This window comes from Trachinotus anak, unplaced genomic scaffold (assembly GCF_046630095.1).
Source record: "Trachinotus anak isolate AG129_WGS33_773 ecotype Australia unplaced genomic scaffold, CSIRO_AGI_Tana_v1 ptg000002l, whole genome shotgun sequence".
Lineage (NCBI taxonomy): Eukaryota > Metazoa > Chordata > Actinopteri > Carangiformes > Carangidae > Trachinotus > Trachinotus anak.
Window position 1 is genome coordinate 2,224,212 of NW_027273853.1, and position 27,670 is coordinate 2,251,881.

General features: G+C 39.5%; 2 protein-coding genes across 9 annotated transcripts; one reads left to right on the forward strand and one right to left on the reverse strand.

Annotated features, from left to right (window-relative positions):
- Positions 1-2,617: 2,617 nt before the first annotated feature.
- LOC139628073 (C-C motif chemokine 4-like) lies at positions 2,618-3,250 on the reverse strand. Its single transcript, XM_071489424.1, has 3 exons — positions 3,158-3,250; positions 2,947-3,073; positions 2,618-2,767 (listed from the first exon to the last, which is right to left on the reverse strand). The coding sequence occupies exons 1-3, from the start codon at positions 3,219-3,221 to the stop codon at positions 2,665-2,667; spliced, it is 294 nt and encodes a 97-aa protein (XP_071345525.1). The 5' UTR covers positions 3,222-3,250; the 3' UTR covers positions 2,618-2,664.
- Positions 3,251-5,753: 2,503 nt separating this feature from the next.
- Positions 5,754-27,627, forward strand: anln2 (anillin, actin binding protein 2). 8 transcript variants are annotated; one of them, XM_071489357.1, is made up of 25 exons: positions 5,756-6,288; positions 7,001-7,106; positions 7,250-7,417; positions 7,913-8,005; positions 10,338-10,516; positions 11,423-11,515; positions 11,891-11,983; positions 14,667-14,748; positions 15,784-17,073; positions 17,313-17,632; positions 17,752-17,846; positions 18,774-18,903; positions 19,063-19,198; positions 21,550-21,738; positions 21,906-22,032; positions 22,345-22,393; positions 22,920-22,973; positions 23,064-23,096; positions 23,193-23,217; positions 23,481-23,590; positions 24,467-24,520; positions 25,125-25,211; positions 25,488-25,595; positions 25,685-25,833; positions 26,249-27,627. In XM_071489357.1, exons 2-25 carry the CDS (start codon positions 7,013-7,015, stop codon positions 26,412-26,414), a joined length of 3,924 nt encoding a protein of 1,307 aa, XP_071345458.1. In that variant the 5' UTR covers positions 5,756-6,288; positions 7,001-7,012; the 3' UTR covers positions 26,415-27,627. The 8 variants fall into 8 exon arrangements, with proteins under 8 accessions (XP_071345482.1, XP_071345458.1, XP_071345474.1 ...); XM_071489373.1 differs by having other exon boundaries at positions 5,757-6,288; positions 11,894-11,983; XM_071489366.1 differs by having other exon boundaries at positions 5,759-6,288; positions 23,196-23,217.
- The last annotated feature ends 43 nt before the right edge of the window (positions 27,628-27,670 follow it).

Sequence of the window (27,670 nt, forward strand, 5' to 3'; positions counted from 1 at the left end):
AGCCAGTAACAGGAACTTTTATGCTGTCGCCGGCCAGACAATGTCATTAATCTGTTTGCTATCTCAGTCTGATTGTGTGCTGCAGATGATAATGAGCTTTTTTTACTGAAAAGACTTGCCTGCTGCTGGAAACTGAGTTTACTCTGAACTGTAAATGTGCCAAAAACCACAACAGTGATGTTTTTGGAGCTGAAATACAAGTCTGGCGGAAGCAGTTGTCACAGACTTTAACAGTGCAAACTGAGCTCTTCTGTCAAGTAAGCATTTTGTCAAAAAGCTCACCTGAGTCAAGGCTATAGATTATTAAGGAAATGTAATATACAAGTAAGAATATTCTCTCAACAGCTCCCTAACTGTATGTAAGAACAGTATGCTCTATATCTAGTTGTGTATGACATCACGTGCAACAGCTTTGAGGAGCATCGGTGAAACGACAGTGACTCTGGACAAGACGCTGACTGAACTCTGATGAACTGATGTTCTGGGAAGAGGTCGAAGTGATTAGCTGAAGAACGATCAAGGAGATTCACATGTGACATATTGTGTTGGGGTTATAAAATCCCCACCCCACTCAATAGGCTCTGTTGCAGTGGTGTAGTATTTACTAGTATATACTATTTACTATTTTACTGAACCAAAATAGTTTGGATTATCATTTAAAACATTCTTGCTCTGAAAAGTTGGTTTTGGTATACAGTATGTTTGGTGTGCTTTACAAATTACCAAAATTCCCCCTTGCTAAAAATGTGGGTGAGTTTTTGTAGCAAGCCACACTGCATTTAAACAAATGTCATACTTATGTTTGTAACAAATAAACCTTTTAATCCATGCATCATGTAAACTATATACTCCACCATACTACGTACACCTTGCTGTCTCTGCACTAAATACATGCATTGTAAATTATTCTAATCTCTATCTAATCTCAAATGTAATCTAATCTAGTTATTTACAAATTTGTGCAATAAACTCTAAAAACTCAACAGTAAGACTTCACCACCGTTAGGTTGGGGTTAGAAGTCGTTGTTGTTGCCCTGATGCAGGCCATCAGCGAAGCAACACCTGCCACTGACACTGTTTAAGATAAAACTGCATGTTGCAGATCAGATCAGCAACTTCTCTCGATGCTATCAGGGTGGATATAGGTTTAGTTGACCTTGAAATATTCAAGTTTGTTCCAAGCTGTGGTCACACACAGACAAACGTGCTATCGACAACAATTCGCAGAGGCGCTCTGGTTTTTCAAATACTAAAACCTCACTGATCTTATCACAACAACAAGCATCTTGTCCTTCTGTGCAGGAGAACTGCTGCAGATTATCTGATTGTTTCACAAGTAATGCTAAGAATTCCTTCATGTTGTGTATTTACATAAAATATAATACATCAGAAATTTGTCTCATGACCCACATACTCAGGGTCAACAATAGACCTTCTTATTGAATAAGCTATGCTTGAAAGAACACCTTTATGAATGATATCATATTCATATTCATATTAAAACTACTTTTATTTGTACAATACAAGTCGGTCACATTTTACAAACTAAAACCTTTACTTCAACTGCTCGTCCATAGTCAGCAGAGCTCCTCTGATCTTTCCCCATAGTGCATTAAAGGGCTGGGAAATGGATTTCTGTCATTTCTTTGCAGAAAACGTGATAAAAACATGACCAACCAACTTTTAAAAGGAAAAAATAAAACCCTTTTTCACTTAAAATTGAAAGGCTGATTTATAAGAAACACACCCCTGCTACTTTATATATATATATACATATATATATATATATATATATCTTACTTCTTCTGGTGGCAAAAGTTAGCTAATGTTTGCTTTGCCATCAACATTAACTTTTAACAGATATTGATTTATATTGCTGATTCAGTTCTCAATCTTCATGACTCTAAATTATTAACCTCACCATGTTTACCCTGTGTTTTACCATTTGCAGTCATTTTGTAATGGTTCACTGTAAAGGAATACTCCAACAAGTCAAAATATCTGCTCTCAAAGGGCTGTGATGCTGTTTTTGTACATGACCAGCAGGTTTCATTTGCTGTAGTTACACAGTTAGACAGTGGAGACATTTTCCCATAGACCTCAATACAATCAGACTTCTGTTTACAACCAGTGGAGTCGCCCCCTGTGGCTCATTAGATAGAACCCTTTAGCTTAAGGCTCTTCAGGCTTCACTGTGTCTACGTGCCTACGTCCATTGTTACATTCTGTCTACGATGCAGAGATAATATGATGTTATAATGCTAAAAATGTATAGCTCATAGATTGAAGAATGTACTCACAAGTATTATTCATCCAGATCAATCAGGACTTTTGCATGGTCATTATATCGGTAATAATATCAGACAGTTGTTGGAAGGTTATTGAAAATTATGAGTTAAATAACAAAACAAGGTTCATTTTTATTGCTGATTTGGAAAAAACATTTGATAAGATTAGACATGTCTGATCATTTGTAAAAGGCAGAAATTGGAAACCTAAGATGCAGTCCATGGTCTAACCCTGGTCATTGCATACTGTACTCAGAAAACACACATAGCCACCAATATTGTCCATTAGAACTTTATTAAATTAAAAAAAAAAATTTATGCCTTTAAGTCTGCAGGACCAGGCATTCATACAATAAATCAAATATATAATACATCCTCAGTGCTGCTGATTGCTGCCTTCATGGAGCTGATTGTAGACATCTAGACCCCACTGGAAAGTCTGATTGTAGCAGATCTGTTTCCCATCAACAGTCCGGACTCTGTAAAACATACAGACATTAGAAAACATAACATCCACCTTCTTTTGTTCAGGTTTCAATGCTGTGGTCGTGTGATAAAGCCTCCCCAAAGAACACAGGTTGTCTACTTTTGTATTCATCATTTCATTGGCGGTTACACGAAAAAAACAAAACAGCAAAAGAATGAAGCACAAACTTACATGAAAGCCTTCTTTGGACAGGCACTGTGGGTCTTCGTAATGCTGGTCACAAGCTTTAATGGTAAACTGCGTGTGTAAAAGTTGAAGCAGCAGTTTCCTGGTGCTGCGTTTAACTGCAATGCTTTAGCTGTAAGAAAGAAAAACATACAAAGTCAATGCAAACACATCTCTGAGCAAACTCTGAAGATGATAAGGAGCAGAGATCACTCACGCATGGCTTTGCAGCAGCAGACAGTGAGCAGCAGCAGCCCCAGAGTAAAGCAAAGAGTCTTCATGATGCTGTCAGTGAAAAGGTGATGTTCTTTGTCTTTCTTCTTCTTTGCTGTGATCGATTTCTAGCTCTGCGTCCGATATAAATCCTGTCCATTGTTAACCCAAATGAGCCTTTCCAACCAAAATGTATCCAACCACAAAACATCCCACACCTCCTCCACTTTCCATCCACTGTAGAGAACTGCTGTCCCTCTACTTAGATGAGGGTGGTTACAGTAAGAAGATAGTTCACACCTCTGTTTTGTTGGGTTTTTTAAGATTTTTTCCTCTCTTGTGTCACAGACAATGGAAGAATCTATACAGCATTATCTTTCATTATCTTTTTTAAGGTCATCCGTTTTCAACAAAGGACAGAGAACACATAAAGAACAGAAGCACATTTTATTTAGATAATACTCAGGTCCAATGGATATTTTGTCACCACTAGAGCACAACATCAACTGATATGCCAGGGGCCTCGAGGTAGCCGAGGTCTTCATTATCTTGTGGTTGGTATTTAGTGGTTGTTGTATTTGTTGTTGTTGTATTGTGTTTTATTCATAGATTGATGCATGTAATCACACTTCCCCAAAGCAAATATAAGAGAGCATAAAAATACTGTACAAAATAAAAGACCATAAACTGCCAAAGCCAGTATAGAGGTTAGTGGATTTTTGAATGCAACTAATATTAGCTTGCGATTTCTTTAGTCCTGGAGGACTGACCATATGATATACTGTAAGTCTGGACAGTTGATATATTTGTAAGAGTGAGTGTCCAGGTGTGGACAGTGTTCATATTTAAGGATTGATTCCCCAAAAACAAACAAAGAAAACAAAAAAACTAATATTTTCCACCTATTGGTGGTCGAGGCGTACAAAAAGTTTTGGATTAATTGATTTTTCTTTTAATTATAAAAGGCCTTAAATTGAATGATTACAGGAGTCTTAGTAAAAAATAAAAAAAAAATGCCAAGCACAAACTCATAGTGGTTTCTGGTTCTGTCAGGGTAAATGACATTACTACTTCACGAGTGGAGTTTCCCGTCTTATGCAAATATGTTTTGTGCACATAAACTGATGGAGATAACAAGATGTTCACAAGATCTTATCACAGCTGTTTTCAAACCCCAGCTTAGCTATGCAGCTGTGACCTATTTAGATCATTATCATGTAACCCCATCAATTTCCTCATGATCATCATCTGTAATTTATTTGTATAACCGTTAACAGGCTGCCAGTGTCATGCAATGAGCCCTTTTTCTTTAGACCTATAACACATATGATATATATAACTTCCCTTTTAAAGATAATGTACATTTATGGGGCATGTACTGTACTACATGTGTTTCAGCTAAACTACGATATGTCAGACTTTGACAAAATATTCAAGGAACTGTCACTGTGGTACCATGATAGATAGATAGAGAGATAGATAGATAGATAGAGAGATAGATAGATAGATAGATATTTTGTTAGTCACTTGGGGAAATTCATATTGCCCAGTACCTCACTGTTTACATTATACAAAATAAAATGTCAATAGTATTAACTGGGGAAGGTCATTGTGGTTTTGGCCCAGTCCACCTGTTGCCGCGGTAAAACAAGATTAGAGTATGAGTGAACAAACATTAGCCTAAATTCCATTACTGCAGGGTACAGGGGACTCAAGCAGCCCAAGGGCCAAAACTGGCCCTCCAGCAAATGTATTTGACCCCTGACAAAAGCTGAAGATTTCACTTTCATAGTATATATTAAAATGTTTACATGCTTATTTACATATCTACAATAAATAATAATGTTTACACAAAGGTCATATTACTCAACAACAACAGTACTTTCATTCAACCATATCTGAGCCAGGCCATCGTTTATCATATGTGGATATCCATTACATCATAGTGCAACACACAACATACATTTGCATGCCTGTGTTTTTTTGGTCTAATATGAATACATGAGATGATGTAACTCAGCCCTCCTTTACTAATATTAAAATTACATCTGACCTCCAATACTGTCTTAAAACAAACAGAGAAATCAAAGAATTATACATGTGGAAAACATACAGTGTTCCTGTAAAATTTTGGGCCCTTTAACAGTGCTGAAAAACCGGCCCACGGTTGAACCTCAGTGCTGAAACATGCTATAAACCTGTGCACATAATATAATCAAAAACAGGCTTCAGCAGCTTAATGTCATGTGAGAGATGTTAGATAGCAGCCTGAGTCACTGTGTGGCTAATTTTAACAACTTAACATCCTGTTTACTGTTTCTGATTCTGACATATTGGAATCATAATTATTGGCCAAGTATGTTTGTCCATACAAGGAATATGAGTCAGTTTCCAGAGGCCATCAGTGTACTAATACATAACAGCAAAAACAAGGGCCACAAAAGTGAACATACAGTATGACTTTTATAGACAAACTAGATAAATAAACATATAGCTAATACATATCAGCAAGTAGGGGAGAAAATACTATACTATACTATATACGACACTTTTTTTTTTTTTTTGAAAGATGCCTTCATCACAGAGGTAGGCCTAAGGTTCCGGTTTTGCCACGGTGGTCCTTCTCCTCACAGGCTTCGCACATTTTAACGTCGGGAGAAGATGAACCTCAGCACGAACAGTGTATGAAACAAACCATTCATGTGTTAAACAGACTTTATTCAACGTATAACTCGTAGTTGTTGCCTCTGTGGAAGCCGTGTCACGCTGTAACACACGCATTTGGACCAGCTCAGCAGTGTCGCGGAATCTTGTTTCGCGCCTTTACTCGGCTTCTTACGGTAAAACGGCCTCACTAGCTGCTCAGCAAGTACAGACGTGGAATCAGATCAGGAATTCTGCAGTACGCAGACGAGGCCAGGCCTGCTGTTTAGGCTGATTCCAGATCAGTGCTATTCCAGAGTATTTACGGGACTCCATTTGTTTGCTCTGCTGACGTCAGAAGACCCGCTGAAATTCGAAGTTAGAGAAGGAGGAGATTGAAAGCGTAAATCAACAAGACTGGTTGCGTCTTGCTCCCCGTCAGTTAGCGTTGACCTGATTTACAACTGTACTTTCATACAGACTTCTTTGCAGGTAAGAAGACGAACGACTTGCGTTGCATTTTTCATAAGCTCTGCTCACTTCAAGACAGTTTGTTCCGGCTAAAGTTTAGCTCGCCATCCTAAGCTAGCCTAATGTTTTGTTGGCCCACTTTGGACAAGTTAGCTTGAAATGAGCTGGTCGGGCAGTGTTGCTAATGCTAACATAAACTGGCTAATGTAGCTCATTTAAGTAGCTGTTAAGTGGCGGATTGTCAGTGCTCGAAAATAGTAAGAAGTGTAATCAAATTTCACTAACATGGGTTCTGTTCATGTGTTGGTTTAGCTGACTTGCTAACGTAGATAGCAACGACGGTGCATTTCATTTTAAATTGACCTGAGCTGAAACTGAAACGCTGGGGCGTTGTCGTGTTTCATTAAGTTTGCGATACAGCTGAAACGGTTATTAATACATTTCTATTTTTTAAACGTGCATAAGAGCAAGCTTTGTTTTTTAAACCAAATATCTTTCATGGCTATAACTTGGCCCATGCTTTATACGTACGTGACCTTCAGTATCCATAAATCTCTATTTTTTTTTTTTCAAGGAGAACCTTTATTAATCATAAGCAGGTTTTTTGTAGACTTAATTCTGTAGAAAACTGACTCTTGTTTGAACTGCTGCTGTTGTGTTTGTAGGTTTCTGTTCAATAACAGTGAGAGCTGACACCTTTAAATAACATATCCACCCTGTAATGTTGCAATAGTTGCAGCTCAACATGGAAGCTGGCGAGGAAAATGGTGGCAATGTCAACCTGAAGAGACAGAGAGCACCTCTGTCAGATTCTGAAGACAACGTCTTCTCTCCATCAGGTTTGTTTGTCTGTATTAGCAAGACTGTCAATGTTTACATTTTTATAGACACAGAATGTCCACATATTCACAACAGTATTTGCAGTTGTTTATATTTGTGACTTATGTCTTGTCCCTCATCATTTTTCTGTCTTATGGCTCAGAGGTGAATGATGGCCAGAAGAGGCGGCGTCTGGATGCTGCTGGTCAGGAGAACCGTAGCCCTAAACCATCCAGCTCTGGATGCCTAGTTGAGCTAGGGACGAAGCCAGACACACCGATGGTTCCCTCAGTAAGGTCCCGAGTCCAGCAGCTCACCCAGCGAAGAGAGGGTAATCCTACCTTGTACTGTTGAAGCAGCCATTCTAACATTTTTGTCCACCCATTTTTTTCATAAAGAGGCTGTCTAAATATGAGAACCAGCTGACGGTATAACCCAAAACAATTCACCAGACGACTCTCAACAAAGTACAACCTTAAAATGACCATAATGTGGCATCAACCCCTCTCTGAAACAGATTCAACAAAAATGTTCATTTAGGTAGAATTTATTACAGGGCTGTTGTATTAGATTGCATTAGTCTTAGCCAGCTGGCACTGGTAACCGAGTGTATGTGTACTTACAAGAGTGTTGTAAGGTACTTTGGTAGGGTTTTGTAGTACTTCTCCAGATGGTGACATGTCATGACAAGGCAGATTATCTGGAAACGAGATAATAACCATTGTCCAGGAGTTGAGTAATCTGTGTCAAGTCAATGTGATAGTTTGGATGTTAGGTAAATGTTGTAGTTTGTAACAGCAGGATTTTGTTTGTTTGTGTTTTGGAGGAGCTCCACTGGCCCAGAGGTGCCTGTCAGATCCTGGTGCTGACAGCCCATCAGCCGTCATCCATGCCAAGGGCTTCAAAGAGCATCTCCTCGGTAAGCATGGAGTGCTACTTTTCTATCTGTAAATTTCAAAACAACATCTACAGACATGGAAACTTAAGTAGATGGAAGTCGGTACAGGGCTGCACAGTGTCATCATTTCACTTGTATACATGGGTGAAATTTATCATGCAGATATGAAAAATTAGTTGGACACAGTGCTGAAATGTCCTGGGGATGCCATCTCTAAACCAGTTCTCACTTCGTAAGGACTGGGAACATTTTATCTGTACTTAAAGAAACCGAAGCCCCACTCCCAAAAAAGCCCTTCCTCCCAAAAGCAATACCCGCCCAGCAGTGAATCCACATCAGCAGCAGGAAGGAGGTGGACAAAGGATGAATGACTGATAGGGACTGAATTCTGTGGCCCTGTTCAGACCCGGCTTTAATGTGTGTTCAGTGATCTGATCATAAGTGGTCAACTTTGGCTTTAAAATGCGTCTCCACATGGGTCTCCAGTGACAACTTGTGACTGGATCTCACTTCCCGATTTATATGCAAATATGCTGCATATGCTGTTTTTAGCCAATCAACAGATGGGTCCATTGTCAATGTGCTTGTGTGTAAGTGTCTGTGTGAGTGAGAGAGACCGAGCAGGGCAAAGAGGGGTTAAGTGAATCATTGTGCACAGCTCTGCAGTACAATCAGGTTTTATCCATTTGAAATCATAGAATGTTTTTGGTTCATTATGAAACTGTGTTGGGACTAAAGACAGTGTGGCAGAGGACATCGTTTGAGTAGGCAGCCCTTCCAGACCACCCCCGAATGAGGTCTGTGGCCCTGTTCAGTCCTGGTATTAACATCTGTCTCAGTTGATCCAATCACCTGTGAACAGCTCCAAGTTCAGGTGTGAACGCACCCAGGACGCATTGAGGACGCATTTCAGATCTGATCACTCAGACCACATTCAGAGGTGGCCATGTTCTTTTAGCAGTGTGAATGCAAATGTGTCCTAGGCCACACTGAAGGACCACCTCATCTATTGACGTCCTCTGACACAGTCTGATTAGTCCCGAACTTAGAGCTGACCACAAGTGATCAGTAAACTTCACCCAGTGCTTAATGTGGGGACTGTTATTAACTTTATTTAGATTTTCTATTATTTTCAGGGAGATGTTATTGAGCGTATATACTGTACCACACAGATGAATAGTAGAATCAATAAAATCCTAACTGCAACCATACCTAGTTCCCTAGATCCCTTGCAGGCAGTAGCTTCTCATTTTTACCCAGTACGTATGTTTGCATCTGTAGTTTAACATGAAAATGGCAGGTCATGTCAGTTGTCACTAATTAATGTAAATTCTATGATTAATTGTAGAAAAGCCAAAAAAGAATTAGTAGACTCTATACTGTTTTGAAAAGGGATGTGTCCATGAAGCACAATGCACCCTTGTCCCAAGTGAATCTTGTGTTTGAAAATTCTTTTAGTAATCTCCTGGTTAAGTCTTTTTACCCCTGTGTCTTATGTAGAGACCTAGCTATGGAGACTAACATGATGGTGACCTGAGTTCAGTTATATCTATACTTTGGCAAGATTTTAAGAGTCAGTTAAAAAAATGATAGAGGAAATTTACAATTATACTACAAAAACAATGAAAGAAGACAGAAATTAAAACTACTTTTACTCATTTCTAGAGGGGATCCCTGTTACATTGGAGGAGACTGTTTAGAAGGTGGCCTATTTTGTTGTCTCAGACAGTGCATGACAGGCTTCCTGCAAGTCACACCTGTTTTACCTTCCATATACTGGCTCCCCGTATGTTTTAGAATTTATTAAAAAATTTTATTGATTACTTTTAAAGCTCGTCATGGCCTGGCTCCAGCATACATCTTTGAATTTCTAAAACCTTATAATCCTATGCACAATTTGAGATCCTTGGGCACCAGTGTTCTGTCAGTTCTAGAGTCTAGGCTTTGCCATCAGAGTCCCCGAAACTATGGAAGGAGCCCCCCGAGGAAATAAGACTGTCCGAGTCTCTCCTAAAAACATACCTGTATCGGAAAGCATACCCTGATTTTCCATAAAGTTCCACTTTATTTTATTACTCATTTTTGTATCTTATTCTTTTAATTTTATTGTATTGTTGTTTTATTTTACAATTTTGTTGTGAAGCACTTATTACCTAAGCTGGGCTGTCTTAACTAATCCAAATCTCCTTGAAGTACACACCCATACATCTTTAAATGCAGGAAAATATAAATAGATTAGAATTTAGTATCAGCAGACCTTTTCATTGTGGAGAGAAAACATCGTCAGGATAATGTGGCAAAAAATTTATTTCTAAATTTATGTTTGGAAAATCATATCTTTTTGTCCCACCAGGTGAGGAAGAATTCCATCAGCGAATGGAACGGTTTAAAGTGCCGGCCGTAACGACTGCCCCTGCAACGGGCCCTGTCAACCTCTGCCCTCAAACCTGCTCCAACTTTGTATCTGGCATTCATCAGAAACTCCAGGGGACTACAACACCCAGTTCCAAGCAGGCCTCTCGCATGCGCCAGGTTGGTTGAGGCTATGTCCATACTAATACGTTTTCATTTGAAAACAAAAACGATCTCCAGCCAGACAAGTGTTTTGGCTCCGTATCAGAAATAATCTCTGTCCATACTAGGACACTTGAAAACACATATCACAGGACCATTCACAAACACTGGGCATGCGTGCGCCAGTGTAAACAGAAAGCAGATTGTCACTCTGCAGCTGGTTAGTTGAAGAAAATAGTACAAACAAAAAACTGTTGTAAAGCAGAATTTAATTGCAGAACAGCTGCGAGCAAAGACAACAAGGTCAGCAACAGGTTTCACCTGTTATCCATGCTGCATTCACCACTGGGAGTCGTGACCAATGACACCCAATCAGGGAGGTGACATGGGTGTATTCGTTTCCAGAGGTCTCCCGTTTCTGCCCCTCCAGACTAAAACGCAACTCCAGAGATTTAAAACTAAAGCGGGATCAGCAGTGTTTCCAAAAGTCCCTGTTATTAAGGTCTCAAACTTAAGTAGTGTGGACGGCAAGAGTAAAGGTAGTAAAAGTGTGGCTGTAGCCTGAATGGCTTTATAAGTGAAATGCACCAGTAGTATATAGAATAATAGGATTAGCATGTTTGTAGTTCACAAGTACTCAGAGTCAGATGGGTAAATAAACTCAAAAGCATTGTGAAATAAATGTTTTACACCCATAAAGTATTTCTGATATATCAGTACTGCTAAATGATGTTTGTAAATCTTCAAACATTAAAATCTCTCTAAAATAAAGCTACGAGCAGTGACATTGCCCTTTGTTTGTATGATTTTCAGAATCAATGAATGGATTGATTTTATATTTTTGCTGTTCACGTTCAGATGATGAAATTATTTAAATTACATAAAGAGGTTGTTTCTGACATCTGTCATGGTTTCCTGGTTCAGGAACGGGAGCAGGAGTTGAGCCAGTTGCCGTTCCAACCAATCAGTGAGAATGCCTGGCTAAAAAGGAGCAGCTCTGATCCCTTGTTAGCTCAGGTGGGTTTGTGATTGTGGTATTTTGATATTTTGTCAAACATTGTCAGTTTTGTCTTGTCACACAGAATTTTGAGATGCATTGATGGTAATGTGATTAGTTTTCTTCGCTCCTAAACCATCGATTGAACATAAAAAACTCACTTGATTTTCTCACAATCATTTGTGTAAAATTGGATTAATGTAATTTCTGTATTAGATTCCAGTCAAGGATTTCTTTTGCCAGCACATAGTGCGTCCAAAAGAAATCTTACTCTGCAGATGACAAGTCATATTTTAACTAGTTTACGTGGAAGTCATTTTTGTTTGTCTAATGTTTAGCAGACTCTTTTCCAGTTTGTTTTAGATTTAATACACACCTGCTTGTGTAAACATTAGCAGGGAAGGACTCCCCCTGGCCCTTCATCTTCCTCCTCCTGGATCCCTAGATCTAGAGGGAGATTTCATTGGCCCCCCATGGAGCCCAGGGATGTGAGTCAGTGATTTAAAACAAAAAAAAAAACACTTTGTACTGTCTGGTCACTTTGTGCACATGGGCAAGGTTTAAAAGCCAGTTCACTGTGTTATTTTGACTTGGGCATTGATAAGAATTAAACTGGACTGGGGAGGAGGGCAACTACTGATGCACTGTTGTAGGCAGAATTTCCTCATGTTACATGCTCCAGTCGTCAGAGGAAGTCACTTCATGGTGCATCTTTTTATGTCTGTGGTGAGGTTTTGGGGAAGTGGGCATGAACAGTGGTGAACATGAATTTGTCTTATTCTTATTCCTTATGTCAGGGTGGGGTCATGAAGCTGAATGTTTATTTGTTTTTTGTATTTTGATTTTGTTTTCATTAAGTTTCATGGTCATTATCCTCGCTAACATCCCTGTGGTGTATAGTATACAGTCCAGACCATAAGTTCTTGGACAGTTGGACATTTCATCAACATCTGTGTGGGAGATACCTTTCTACAGTGCCCAAAATTTAGAGGTTAAGAAACTGGACAGATACACATGAAATCATGATATTTAATATTTTGTGGAAAATCCTTTTGTTGACGATGAGGTCTTCGACATCACTAGATGCTCTCTTTCTTTAGTCTGGTCTTCAGGATTAAGATCAAGTGACTGACTGAGCCAGTCAAAGTCCAGTCCAGCTTTTCACCCTGAAACGCTCTTTAGTTGCTTTGGCAGCTGTTCAGAATCATTGTCCTGCTGAATAATGAAATGTCGTTCAGTGAGTTTTGATGCACTTGGCTGAATCTGAGCACAGGGTTCTCCCGTTGACCTCTGCATTCATCCTGCTGCTCCTGTCAGTAAACACCAGTGTGCCAGTTCAGTGTTTCCTCTAGAAGGCCAGTCCACACCCTGTAACCAACCCCCCACCCAGACATATTACATATTACAAACATATTACCCACCTCAGTGGTCAGACTGAATATCAGAAGGTATTACACTGAAATAAACTGACACTTCACGGCAACACAAACTGGAATATATTTATTGACATCTATTCACACACAATGCCCAGCGTTGTCCAACCAGAATGAACCCACCAAGGTAACCTCATTGGTGGAGAAACTAGCCTCAGAACAAAGTAAACTTTTTTACATTAAACTACATTAACAATGTGTTGTGGAGTAAAACTGGATGGGTCCTAATAACTTTTGATAAGTGTTGCTGTTTATTGTTAAACTACAATGTAAGCGCAGGCCAGCAGGGGAGGACACTTTGTTCCAGATCAGCAACCTGGCCTGTCTGTTTCAGGGGTTTACATCATGTGGTGAAACCTCTGAGGTTATGATCATAATCTCTTGATCAGTGACAAGGAAAATATCTGCTTACATGAGGGAGAGTATTCTTGACTTGTTGTGCAGTCATAAAGGGGTTTTCTTCACCATGCATTCCACACCATGCAGTCTACCAAATGGGTTTCCATTTTCTAGTTTTCCCCTGTGTGCCTTTGCTGTTTTTGGTAAACCACCTATCTTTTCAGTTTATCTGTTTATTTTTTTAATGTAATTTTTTTTTTTTCGGTTTTTGAGCCTCACAACTATCACTGTCACTACACAGTCACCGCTTAACTGAGACCAATGCTCCTCAATCTAAATTACATCTCTCAACTGTCAGTCAACTCTGAGTCTCGTGTACAAACTTTAAAATGATGAACATTTAAGCCTTCTGAAGCCTTGCAGTTTGGGCACAATGTTATATATAAATATATATATATATGACTATATCTCCCACACAGTTCTTTTTATATTGATGTAAACCTTCTCAAATTAAAACTGGGACTGTGGAAATGTCTTACAGACTGGACTGTATCAATGCATCCTGTTTTTTTTGCTTTTGTGATTTGAGTTACCTTTATGGTACTTCTGCGTAATGACGGTGGCCTTCACATTAAATAACAATCACCACTGTTTATATATTTACTAGGGCTGTCAGCATTAAGGCATTAAACTCCGAGCATAACGTGTTTTTTTGGTTTTGTTTTGTTGTTGTTGTTGTTTTTGGGGTTTTTTTTTTGTTTTTTTTAAATCATGTTAATCATGTGCTGCCAAAGATTCTTTATTTTACACCGTCACTGCTGCTTTTACCAAAGGTTCTAGAGTGCTATTTTCTAGAATCTTTGGCTGCTACTATTTTGAGCCTTTGCTGCACCCTTACTTGTTGTCAAGCTGCTATAGAGACATCCTACAAAGATTTTACATGGCGGAGCAACATACTTCATGACAAGTCATGTCTATGAGAGCAAAAGGGGGCAGTTCCGGTCTGCATAAAGGGGCGTGTCAGGAGACCTAAAGTGTTTATATCCAACGCCTGAATCATTGTTGGAGATCGAATGAGTTGGAAAATAACTTACCCAGAGCTCGTCTATGGATAAATAAATGATCAGACATCTTCATAATTACACATCAGACATGCTAACGTTAGATTCTAGTTCAGACAGACTGACGGTTATGTGTTGTCAAGCAAGAGAAAACAGTTCTGAGATAATAGAATTTTAATCATGTGATAAAACATGCGATTGACTATTGAAATTTATTCAGTGTTTTGACAGCCCTAATATTTACTCGTTTATTTGCGTTTATTGTTATTTTATGTGATCAACAGCTCTGCTTCCCTGCTTTTATTCTGAAATCCCAGTGCTGATATTGTTTCTTTCAGATTGATGATGCTGAGATGAAAGATGGCAGCTTCACTGAAGTTTCTACATCTGGTGAAGAGAAGCCACTTGTAAATACAACAGGTGAGACTATTGGCATTATGTATTCGTAATAAAATGGACTGCATGTATTTTCTTTTAACTAGTTCAGACTTCAGCTTGGTTGAATTTGTTAAATGTAGGAATGTCCTGAATTGATGAACAAGGTCATTATTGATGCCCATCCATCATGACACACAGAGGCCATATACACACTACAGTCAAGCCCAACATAGACATCTGTTACTAACCAGTGATGAACCAATCCATTATATTGGTTCTTAATCAGCATCAATATTGATGACATTAAACAATTATCATGTTTTTACTTTATTTTATTTTTATCTCTATTTTAATTGTTATTTAATTACTCTAATTATTTAGTCTTTTTTGTGATTATGATGGGAGGAATGTTTGTCTCTATAATGAGCTGCTGGATATTTGAATTTCAGCTTGGGGATAAATAAAGTATCTATCTGTCTGATAAATTGTTAGCCAGGTGTGATTGATCTGCATTAAATACAGGTTCTTAGTCACTAAAATTTTCTAACCCTTCTACAATAATATGAGACATGCATTCCTCCGCTCCCCAAAAATGGCAGTCTCCAAGCTGAACTGGTCCTCTCTGCAGTTTGTTGTAAATACAAACTTCTGAAGAACTGAACATGAGTCAACACCTAGATGATGAGGAGATAAGATAACTGTTGAGGAAGATGAAAGCATGACGTATTCATCACATTTGTGCACATCACAGCATTTTCATTAAATGCGTCGGCGCATGTAAACACCAGGTCATATTAAATGATATCCCATGTAAACAGTCGGGATGATTTCAATCAGAATGAAAAGACATCTGCATGTAAACACGGCTGGTGTTTTCTGCAAGTGGGAATGCATCAATAGTAGCAAATACAAAAGAGTTGGCACATATTTAAAAAATTCCGTCCAAATTTGCCATATTACCCAATGCAGCCATCTTACTCTGCAGTCTTGATATTAATACTCAGTAACTGCTCTAAAGTATATTAAGGATGGAGCCTAGGCACCTAGTGTTAAGATCTGAGACTAATCTTTCAACAGGTGAGAGGGCACCTTGTGACTCTGAAGCCCATGCAGCATCTGTAGAGCTTGAAAGCTCTAGTGAAGGGCAGCTGCAAATGGAATGGAAGAACCAAAATACTCATCAGGGTGAAGAACTCATGAAGCAGAAAGACCACAAGGCTTTATTTGGAAATGAAGAAGAGCAGCGAGGCTCCCAAGAACCAGAGACCCAGACTGTATTGAAATTGTCTTTTAGTGAGGATCAGAGTCTCTCCAAAACATCTTTAGGTGAGGCTCAGAATGTGTCAGGTGATGAACAGACACTGCTCGAATCAGCTTGTTCAGACGAGAAAGAAACGGGGGAGGTTTCCAAAGTTTTTGAAGAGAGCAGGTCAGGTACATTTTCTTTTGAAGAAGATGAAATGATTGATGCTTCTTCATACAGTGAAGAGGATGTTGAGCCTTCAACAGATGAGGAGTTATGGTTGTGGAGATATCCTCAATACAAGGTTTGCAAAGAAGAAGAGTCTATCACAGCTGAGGGACGGCAGCAATATGTGTGTGCTAAAGAGGAAGAAGGGAAGTTGGAATCAGCCAGAGTGGGCAGAGAGACAGAGCATCACTCTGACATCAAGGACAGTGAACATTGTTTGGGAAATGTCTCTGGTGAGATTGCTGGTTCCTCTGATTTGCAGGAAGATGAGAAACCTATACCAGATGAGAACTCTGTGAAAGACAAGACTACTTTAAATAGAGACCAAGTGAACATAGAGTCCATTGAAGAATGCAATGAGGTAGGAGAGAATGATATTTTCACTCTAAGAGAAGACAAAAGAGATACAGAAGGATGTACTCATAAGGATGATATATGTCAACAGTCGAAGGACATCCATACAATTGATATAAAAGAAGACAACATGGATCTAGAGTCAAACACAACAGGCCCAAATACAAGAATGAAACAAATGGAGGCATCTCCTTTTGCAGATGTAGCTCAGGCTCTGAAAGAAACACAGACAGAATATACACCGTTTCAAAGAAACACTGAAGATGTAGCACCGGATAAGGTCGAACCAGTAGACGTTGACACAAAGGATCCGGCTCTGAGTTTGGCAGACGTCCAGTTATCAGAATGCCTGTTGGAGACAGATGAAGCAGTAGATGAAAGGCAGGGTGTTATAGATGGGCTAACAGAAGAAACTCACAAGGCAGAGGGAGGAGAGAGTATCAAGAAGGTCACTTTTATCCTGGAACCTGAGTTAATCAATGACTCATTCCTGTCTGAGACCAGTACGTGTGTGGAGTCCAGGGCAGAGACAAGTATCTCAGGTGAGACTGGTAAGATGTATGTGTGAGCACCTGGGCTGCCTGAGGACACCTGAGGAGAGGTGGAGCACACTGGTGAAGGTGTTGGGAAAACTGAAAACCCTGACCATTGTCTGTGGGTTTTCTGTATTTTTAATTATTGGTTTTAAACCGCAGCAGCCGTTTAACTTTTGTAGATATCTTAGTCCTTATTTGCTTCTGAAAGGGATTTTGTATATCTTTTTTGATGTTTATTTCCTTAGATGCTGAACTCAGCTCTCATGATGAGACCAACACCTCTGAAATAATTGATCAGATGTTCGAGGAGGTGCTGGAATATGCTGGAAGGATGGAGGAAGAGAGAGGGGATGATGAAGATGCTGAGGACCGCGATAGTGGTATTGGGGCTTGCTCTAGGGACAAAGATAAAATGGACACGGAGTCAGAGAAGGAGAAGAGTGAGGAAGAGGGAGAAACTAAAGAAGAGTGTGATGAGAGCAATGGAGATGAGCTTCTTATTTTCCCTCCTAGCGGCATCCTCTCTCCTCTCAGCAAGTCTGTAGAGGCTGTGGTCACTCCTCTGGTAAGATGAATTAGCTTTGAGCTGCTGATACATGAGTGCCATTAGTTCCACTGGGAAAGTTAATAAATTCAGAAGTTGTAAAAATATTTGTGTGTTAATAAAACATATTCCACCAACAGCGGCTAGCAGCAAGCCAGGAATCAAATCCTCCATCTCTGCTCCTGAGTCCAGAAGAGACCACCACCACCCCTGTTGATACTGCTCCTCTGTACAGGTACAGGCCATTTATACAAATTCACTTTGGAGTAAACCCAGATTGAGTTTCCAGTTTTTAATCACCATCATCAAGTGATGTAATTTGACCGACTACTCATTTTACTATTGAAATCTTCACACTGGTGACTTGGTGAATAAAGCAGAGATGGAATGGTATAAAAATGCAATATCGCATTTATAGTTGGTGGGAGACTGTTGCTTTGTTGATGCCGTACAGAACCTGAGGTGAGTTAAATTTACTGCAGTAACTAACCACGGAAATGGAACTGAATTGAAGTTTATAGTGATACGATTTAAACAGTAATACTAACTGTCTGGCATTTGTAGCGTGAAACCAGTAACCATTTCTAGAACAAACTATGAGGATAACTGAAAGAGCGTGGTTAAACAAATGTTAAAAATAGAAATGTAACCAAAACCACTTATGAATATGTGAAGTGGAACTTTTAGATGCTTCATAACTGCTCTGCTGTGATCCAATGTGTAACCTTTTGGTGTGACTTTTGGTTGTGATTATGTTTGAAAATATGTCTTTTGTCTTCCACTCATGCATTTCTAAGAAGATTTTAAAGATTTTAAACTCTATCAACATAACATATTTACAAAGTGTTTCTCAAATCTTTGTTTAATATATTCTGAAACACTCCAATGGCAAATTACATAATATATAAAATATATTATGTAATTTGTATATATTACGTGCATGTATGTGCGTGTGTGTGTATTCTACCCAGTGAAGTTCTTAAGTAGGGGATTGTAAACTGTTTGTCACTGAGTGGGCAAGTCAGTGTCACTGCACAAGGCAGCATGAGCAGAGGCAGCTGGACTGTCACTAACAATCCTCAATATGAGTTTATATTGCACTGTAACATGGATGCATAATATGCAACTATAATGTGATGTTGGTTGTTGCTGTGATTGACAGTATTGATGCGTACCGTACACAAAGGCAGAATAAGCTGCCCACCATGCAGAGTGTCACCCCGGGGGTTCAGAGACGAGCTCCGGAGAAGTCACAACCTCAACATTCTGTCAACACTAAGGATAAAATCACAGTGAGTAGTTTATGATTATTGGAGGAAGACAAAATTTCAGAGTTGGTCAGTTAGTATTCAGAGTGAATTCCCACTGCAAAACATCAACTTTACTAATTTAGTCAAATGAAAGTACACTGTAGTGCCTATAATGCTAAGTGTTGTTCTGTGTCTCTCCAGGCTCTTAATGAAGAAGCAGGGAAGCTGCAGAATGTGATCAACCAGACTCTGCACGCTCTGAGCTGCTGTACTGATGAGGAGCATGGACGAGGCTCGCTTGAGGAGGCTGAGGCTGAAAAACTGCTGCTGGTCTCCTGTAGGTCAACCTTTTTGTTTGAACGGTCCCACCTTTGTGTAGGAAGCCATGTTCATATTACTCTGTTTTCACAGAAAGCTGCCTTAGCAGCAGTTGCTTCTTTTACTATTTGGGTACATTTTACATCCAGATAAAACAATATATACAGAATAACAGCAGTATTAATAATAAGATACTCTTACACGTATCTGTTTGTTTAATGATAAACAGATAAATATAGATAGATATATAAGTAGAGCAATATATCATTTTAACATTTAATGATAAACAAGGAGTGTAGATAATGATTCTGTCAAATCAGCTCAAATTGCTGTGAACTGGAATGAGCAAGAAACATGAAACTTGGCACATGAACAGGAAATGATGTGCATGTGCTTCCCAAGAAAGAAGAGCCAATCAGCCAGACGGTGGCGCCCAATAGTGCAAATTATAAGAAACTAGTTATCAATACTTAGACACTACAGTTACAGACTGAACATATCTGCTCCCTGCACCACCAGAGCACAGTCACCTGACAGAGTAGCAGAGTTGTATCATGTGACGAGAAGAGTCCAATAAGACGATGGCAAAGGATTTGGTATCAAAGCAAAAAGCAAAAGCAGTTACTTGACAGTATTTTGGATTTAAACCCAATGTCAGGGAAACCTGATGACGTTAATTAGGCAACCTGCAAACTTTGTCTGGAGGTGGCAGCATGTGGAGCTAACACTTAGAATCTCCAGGCACATCTTTTCTTGTAAAATGTCTGATGATAACACGTGTTGTCACAGGGTTATCATCTGAAGGGAAAATTTCCTATCCCAGCTTGGACCATTAAAGTCTGCCATTAAAGATTTTCTACCATTTAGAATTTTTTGAAAAACACACTTTTGACATCTCCTGAACTCTTAGTCCAATTGCTACGAAATTTTCTGTAGATCATCACTGGACCAAGCTTATGAAAAGCTGCAGAAAGCTTGCTGATATGTTATTAAGTTGATGGCAGGGACCACGACTTGATGACATTGAAAATGCAAGCATCAATGTATATAGTGACTGCAGTCATAAATCTGGCTACATATCTTTTTGAGTGTAGGTCTATCAAAGCATTTTGAGCCTGACACATAGGGGGTGCCACAAATAACAAAAACATGTACCTCAAGACCCAGTGGACAGAAATGTACCAGTTTAGCAGTGCTATAGGGGCAAGTACTAACCAACAGGATTCCCACTGTCATGAAATTCCTGGAAAAGTTATGAAATTATAAAAACAGTTTTCCAGGCCTGGAAATGGTTTGGAAAAGTCGCTCCAGTAACTGAATGTTTTGGAAAAGTTTTGAGAGATACTGTTTTTGCATATAGTTTAAAATATGTTCATAGAATTTACAAAACATGTCTCACATTATGAATTACATTCCTTGTGTTAATTTAAAATGTAGCACTGCTGCATAGGCTGCATGAACTTCACGTCACTGATGTCACATGATACACAAGTATGCTGCTAGTTGGTGGCAGGAATGTCTCACGAGTGAGTAAAGTTAGCAAGGTCTGGCAGGATAGTTATCTGCAAGAATGACAGGCAGGTGTGTTTTTAATGTGTGGCTTTCGAACCACAAATCTAAGGTTTCAAAGAGAGGCAGACACTAGCCGCGCTGGATGTAAGTACTGCACCAAAACTTTTGACGTTAGCAACATTGGGGAAGCAGCTACCCACGTTAATGGGAAAAAGCATCAAGACAACCAAAAGGCTGCTCAGCAGACGGCCAGCATCGGCACATACTACTCACCTGCTGTAGCCAGCCCAGATGATGTTACCGCTCCTACAAGCAGGGCATGCATTGGTAGAGATGCAAGACAACAGCTGACGCTCAACCAGTCCATTGCCGCATCCAATGAACTGTTGTCGACTGAAGTGATTCCATTCCAAAGACCATGCTACATTTTTACTACACAGCCTGTCATATTGTTAGCACATTGAAGTGAGAGCCTCGTTACTGCAGTCTATGATCATTATATGGGCCTAACTATGTTGAACTACTTAAATTAAGTCATGGAAATGGGGTAAAATATCACAGAAAAGTTTTGAAAGTTCATTGGTATACGTGTGTGGAAACCTTGAACTAAAATCTGAGGTGACACATTGACTTGTGAGAGTGGGCGTGGCCTGTCATATATTTGTTTATAACTCAGATGCCATGTAGTGAATGGCAGAATGATTAGCATGTTATTGAAATAGAAACATTGTATTGATGAAACAAGTGTGCGATTCGTCTTGGTCATCTTTCTGCTGATGTAACTGCTCGCGGCTTTAATTTTAGCCAGTTGAGTTAGCAGCTACATTCTTATTCTCGTGGTTTGCTTGTCTGTTTCAGGTGAGAAACGCTCTGCCCTGCTGGCAGAGGTGACCAGACTGAGGGAAGAGAGGAACTCAGAGACTGGAGATGCTGCAGGGAAGGACGGGGAGTATGTTTCCCAGCAGCCCTGCAGAGGGACTGTCAGCATCACAAACATCCAGCTGCCTCTTAAGGTTGAATTTGTCTGCTCCTCACACAGCCGAACAGGTAGCACAGCAAGAAAGCATTTCTGCTATTTTGTATTTTTATTTGCCTCACACAGTTATTACATTATTGATGTTTTGTATGATTTCAATAAAACCCTGTGTTTGAAAATTCAGGGCTTAATTAACACAAACATAGTGGCTGAAAGAACTGTTCACGTACTTGTTCAGGTCGGCCAAGTCACTACTTTTTCATCCTGATCCGCTACGGGCCCTGCAACATCATCGCCACCCCACTGGCCACAGCCGCTGACGCTCAGAATGGAGACACCATCTCCTTCCCTACATCTGTCATTCTGTAAGCTGCAGTTTTCCTTTGGTCTGTGGTTTGTTTTTTTTGTTTTGTTTTGTTTTGTTTTTTTTCCCATTTGATGGACAAATGTATATTTTTAAATAATTAATGAATAGTCACATCAAGACAACTTTGACCAAACAAGGAAACTCTGTGTGATTTCATATAGAGGCTCTGAAATGATTTTGCTCACCTGCTCTGGGAAATTAAAGAGTTGTGTATACTGTATACTACTGTATCAATGACTGTGTGATTGTATCAATGGAAATCTATAATGTAGATTAAGTCTTGGCTTGTTTTGTCTCCATCATATTTCAGGAAGGATATTCGCTCATCCTTTGAGATTGATGTGGAAGTGTACAGTCTGGTGAGACACAACATTGACATTTTGATCTACTGCTGTTCTTTCTTACATATTAATTGAAATAAAATTAATAGAAGGGTAAACTAGTTGGAGTGAATTCAAATTTACAAGTTCAATATTGTTATTCATACTCAGCAGGCACGGCGCGTCAATGTAATGTCAGGCAGATGTTAAATTTGAGTTGAGGTCAAAATTAATTAATTAACGATGAATCAAGAACGTCTTTGCGGTCAAAGGATGTTGTGACAGTTCCTGATATAACTAGTAAGTATTTGTAGAGCTAGTGGAGCTAGATAAATGTTGGACCACTGAACAGGCCATAGCATTTAGATGAAACTGCCTGTCAAGCCAGTGGGGCAAGCTAATGCAGGTTAGTCTAAGCAAATACAAAGTGGATATAATGACTTTTTTTTTTTTCACAGGTTATTTTTTTTAGTCCATTTAATTTCTATGATGTTTTATTCCTCAGTTGAAGAAGGTTATTAAAACCACGTCACCATTACTGTTTGATTTGCCTGTTTTTATCTAGTCCAATGCCTCAGGTAGTAGCTCCAGCATGGACCGTACCACCACCAAATCACGGGTAAGTGGATGCATTTCTCACAAATAATGAGCCAGGTGTGTATTTATTAATGACAGTGTAACTAATTGATATACATCTTGGCATATTCAGGTCACACCAAGAAAGCTTCTGAACACCATCACAGTGAGTGCTTTTATTTCATGCCCAAGTATTGTCGTGTGTTTTTTTTTTAAAATATTCTGCACAGAATCATTACTTCAACCTTGTCTTTGTTTTCAGCAGAGATCCAACAACAGTCTGACATGTGAGTTCAGTATATTTTGGTCAATAAGAAGCCATATTCTCCCCTTGTTTTACTCACTTCGGTAACTCTAGAATGGTTGCTAGTAAATTTTTTAAAAAACTTGGGCTGCCAAAAATAAAATGTGACTTTGATGTAGAGGCAATTCTACTTTGTATCAAATACACCTGGCAAACACTGGTTATACTGGTCATCTATTGCTGACGGAGCTTTTTTTTTTCCATGATGGTTTTTGAGGTTTGATTCTGTGCTTCTTCATCCATCAGCTGCTGGTCTTCCTGCTCTCAACACTCGTCGCTCCAGTAACTTCTGTCTCGTGGGCTCCCATAAGATCACCTTGGCTTCACTGGGACACAGCAAGTTCCCTCTGGATAAGGTGATTATCTGATATTGGTGGGAAGAGCTGCTCACACTGTTGTTGGCATCTTCAAGAATTGAAAGTGAATACACAGTTTTCTTACTCTGGCACCAAAGATTGCGTCTGAACAATGTGTTGAGCATTAAACCTGCATCTATCTAATGACCCACAGGGGGCGACTCCACTGGTTGTAAAAAGAAGTCTGATTGTATTGAAGTCTATGTGAAAATTTACTTCTCACTTGATTTATTACCTCAGTAAAGGTTTTCCTGATGAGTTTATGGTCTCAGTCTCTAGTTTCAAGTCTTCTTCAATACAACATGATGTTCATTTATTAAATTATGCTCCATTTAAAGGAAAATAGACCATAAAGCAGGGGCTGCATTAGGGTGGGACTACCATGTGATTGACAGACTGTACAACACGCACTGACCTACCTGACAATCAGGATAGAGGACAGAGCAGGTCAGATCCACCCCTCACTCCTCCTCAGCTCCACCCTCTCGTCAAAATATGGTTTCTCCTGGTTTCAAAAAAACCAAGATGGCGACAGGCAAATTACAAACCTGGGGCTTCAAAACAGCAGTTTTGGATTGTTAAATGTCATGAACACAGTTTTGCAGATGTTCTTTTAAGTGCAGAATACTATGTGGAAACTGTTAATTGAGTGATAACATTCAGTGGGGAAAAGCACGGCCCACATCCACTGTCACCGCATCGTATTGTATTTCTGACCCCCACCACTGAAGAAACCGGCACGGCACTACAGGCACCACTGTGTATTCCCTTGGTCCTTTTTTTGTTCTGTTACAACTTTCTGCACATGGGTAGGCTCACTGGTGATGTAACATATCTGTCTCTCTCCCCTCCCTCTGTCTTGCTTCCTCCACTCAGATGAAACTTGAAGGAAAAATCAGGAGGCTGCTGGGAGATGAATTTCAGGAAAAGGTGTCACTCTTTTCTCAGTGCTGTCACCCCTTCACTTCTCACATTTCCCTCTGCTGCTTCACAAAAAAAAATCTCTGACTCATGGTTTCAATCAAACCAGTAAACCACTGCCTCAGTCTCGATTGGTTTGTTCGTGGTGAATGAATTTCTTTTTTCAGTTCCAGCTCTTTCCCATCTGATCTCAAAAATCCATTGTGCTCTTATTTAGCCTCCACAAGTCAGTACAGTTGTGAAATGACAAGGCCAAAAAATAAACTATGAGACATTTACTTTCTGATGCACATTCCAAGTAAAATGTACAAACATTCAACATATTCAACAATATGCTATTCAACAATAGCGGTGTCAGAGAGAGAGAGAGAGAGAGAGAAAAAAAAAATATATATATATATATATACAAGGATTATTCCTCCAAGATTCTATTCCCCATAGTGATACTAATGACACTTAGTGTATCTGAAAGGAAAGTTATGACCACATCTGATTTGTTTCCTCTAATGACTGAATGAACAGTATGTTGGAATGAAATTCTTCAAATATACTGTTGTTTCTTGCTTCTCTTTGTCTTCCTCATAACAGTTTGTCTCTCCTCCCTTGACTGCAGGTGCCTTTTCTCTCTCCTCTAGAGGGCAACATCTACCTGCAGTTGAGCAGTGAGAGTCACTCGAATGTGCAGCACCAAGGCTTCCTGGTCAGTAATGTTTCTTTCTTTTTACTCAACTCTCTGGCTACATCACACATCCAGCCGTTTAGAGCCTTACTGTATTCAAATGTTAGGATTTAAAGCAAATGGGATGAGATTTACACGACATTCCAGAAGGAATTTGAACTCTTGTAAAGAAAAAAGAAAAAAAAACGACAAAATGGACATTTAGAAAACACTGTGAGAAAACGGTTTTAATCTGTGTTTTTTTTTTTTTTTTTTGCATTAAATTCACTCTTTCACTTTTTGTGCTTCTGTTCCCAGACAATGTTTGAGTTGATCAGTGGATACGGGGTGTGGCATCGCCGATACTTTGTCCTGGAGGGATGCAGCATGTACTACTGGAACCACCCAAATGACAAAGAAACCAAGGTAAGACTAGACCAACAGACAGATATGCAGACTTAGTCACAATGTTGCTTTCAGCAGGTTTGATGGTGTCTTCTGTTTGAACCTCCCAGGAGGCAGAGGGCAGCATCTCTCTGTCCAGCTCTCCCAGTCAGTGTGTCAGGCTTGTCAAGAGGGACTCATGTGCCCGACCTTTCACCTTTGAGCTGGTGAGCAACATCCCACAGCAGCCGCAGGACGACAGCCAGGAAGCCTTGGCCAAGTAAGTTAGAGTAAACCTAGATCTTAGGGAGTTTGTGAAGTGCAAGATGATAAATACACCAAATGTCCTGGCAGGGATTTGTTTTTGTGTTCATGGACTCTAATCAACTCAGACTCCATGTGTGAGTCCCAGACCCAGAGCCTGTGGTCATCTCTGTTGCACATTTTGACCATTAGAGAATAAGCCTTTTCATTTATCGTGTAAACCAAATTAAATTTAACACTTTTGTAAACTTGGAGGATGATGATAGTCGACTGCACCCAACTACTGACGTCACAGTGGGTGTTGACTTTTGACAGCTGTGACATCACTAGTGGCATCATGGCTTGAGATTAATTTAGAAACAGTTTTAATCGTTGAAATGTTCCTCCGGCCGCAGTAAACTAACTGACTGATGCTCTTCCTTCTTGTTCAGGTGTTGGTTTTCGGCTGACACCAAACAGGAGCGACTGGACTGGATGGAGAAGCTCAGCCAAGCTCTTTTGGACTTTCATACATGGAACCAAACATCAGCGACCCAAACAGTCAGTCAGCAATCAAGCACGCTGAGCAGTGGGAACTTGAGGGAGAGCATACTGTAACTACATCACTAAACCAACATACATACTCTAATTTGCAGTTCCTTAGAGTTTCAGTTGTCTGGGATCATGAAGGCATCCTGGAAGCAGCCTCCATGTGTCTGGTAGATGAGCTGACATCAGGGCTCAGATCTAAATGAAATTATAAACACATAACCAGGCCAAATGTTTCTCATGTTGATTGATCTTTGGGTGATATCTGTGTTTCTTTCTTTTAATCTGAATCCAACTGTTGGTTTTCACTTTTATTTGCTAAGTTACAATTGCCATTTGAATATTTTTAGTTTTTCTTTATCATGATTTTGTGAAAATTAAGTTTTATGTTGACTTTTCTTTCTGTGGCAATCAGCTACTTTAGCCTCTGCTGGCATTATTATTTGGTCACTTTGAGTAGCTAAGGTGAAACTTTTCTTGTAGCTCACATTTTTTGAAATAATTTACTCTGTTTAGGTTCATATTTTATTTTTGTATCATTTAAACTGGAAGGATAAAGAAATTTATATAGAGACACTAATAAATATTGAGGGAGAAGGAAATCTTTAACTCTACTAAACGGCTCTAGGATGAGAATGTGTTTGAAATGGCCGGGAACACTACGAATAATTAGAATATTGAAGGAATGTTGGGGGTGTTGGAATGGGATCCTCTCTTAGTCATTTAGACGTTTAGACAGTATCTGCCTCTGTTAAGTGAAGTCTTTTGATCAGGGACAAATTGAATCCATTCTAAGTAGAAGTCAGTGGGTTTTTGTTCCACTGATCCAACAGGTTCTGTTTCTGTGTCTTACTAAAGAAATCACTGGTTAGAGTCTGTATCTGTTCCTCTTTTCAGCACAATGTGGCACTGGTGTCTTGGGGGTTTTACTTCCTCCTCAGTGCCCTGGAGTGTTCACTCCTATTCCTTACTACATGATTTTAGCTACTGCACATATATAAACCTGTATATTTACATATGTAAACCCACATTATATATGTAATCCAGTCGATGACAGAACTGGCAGGGTAAAGGAGTGGCCTGCGGTGATGCTGCTACAATGAATGTAGTCCGTTCTGTCTAGTGTCCTTTTCCATGTGTTTCAGCCCATCAGTCTGTCACTTTGTTGTAAATCTTACTCATGTGAACTCTCATTCTATGCACATAATGTAAGGTACCAATAAAATAAATGGAATGAAATGGCTACAAATACAGTTTAAATAAAAAAAGTTAATATGTCTAATGTATAGTTACTCCTCAATGTTACATATTGTGATTTCACTTTT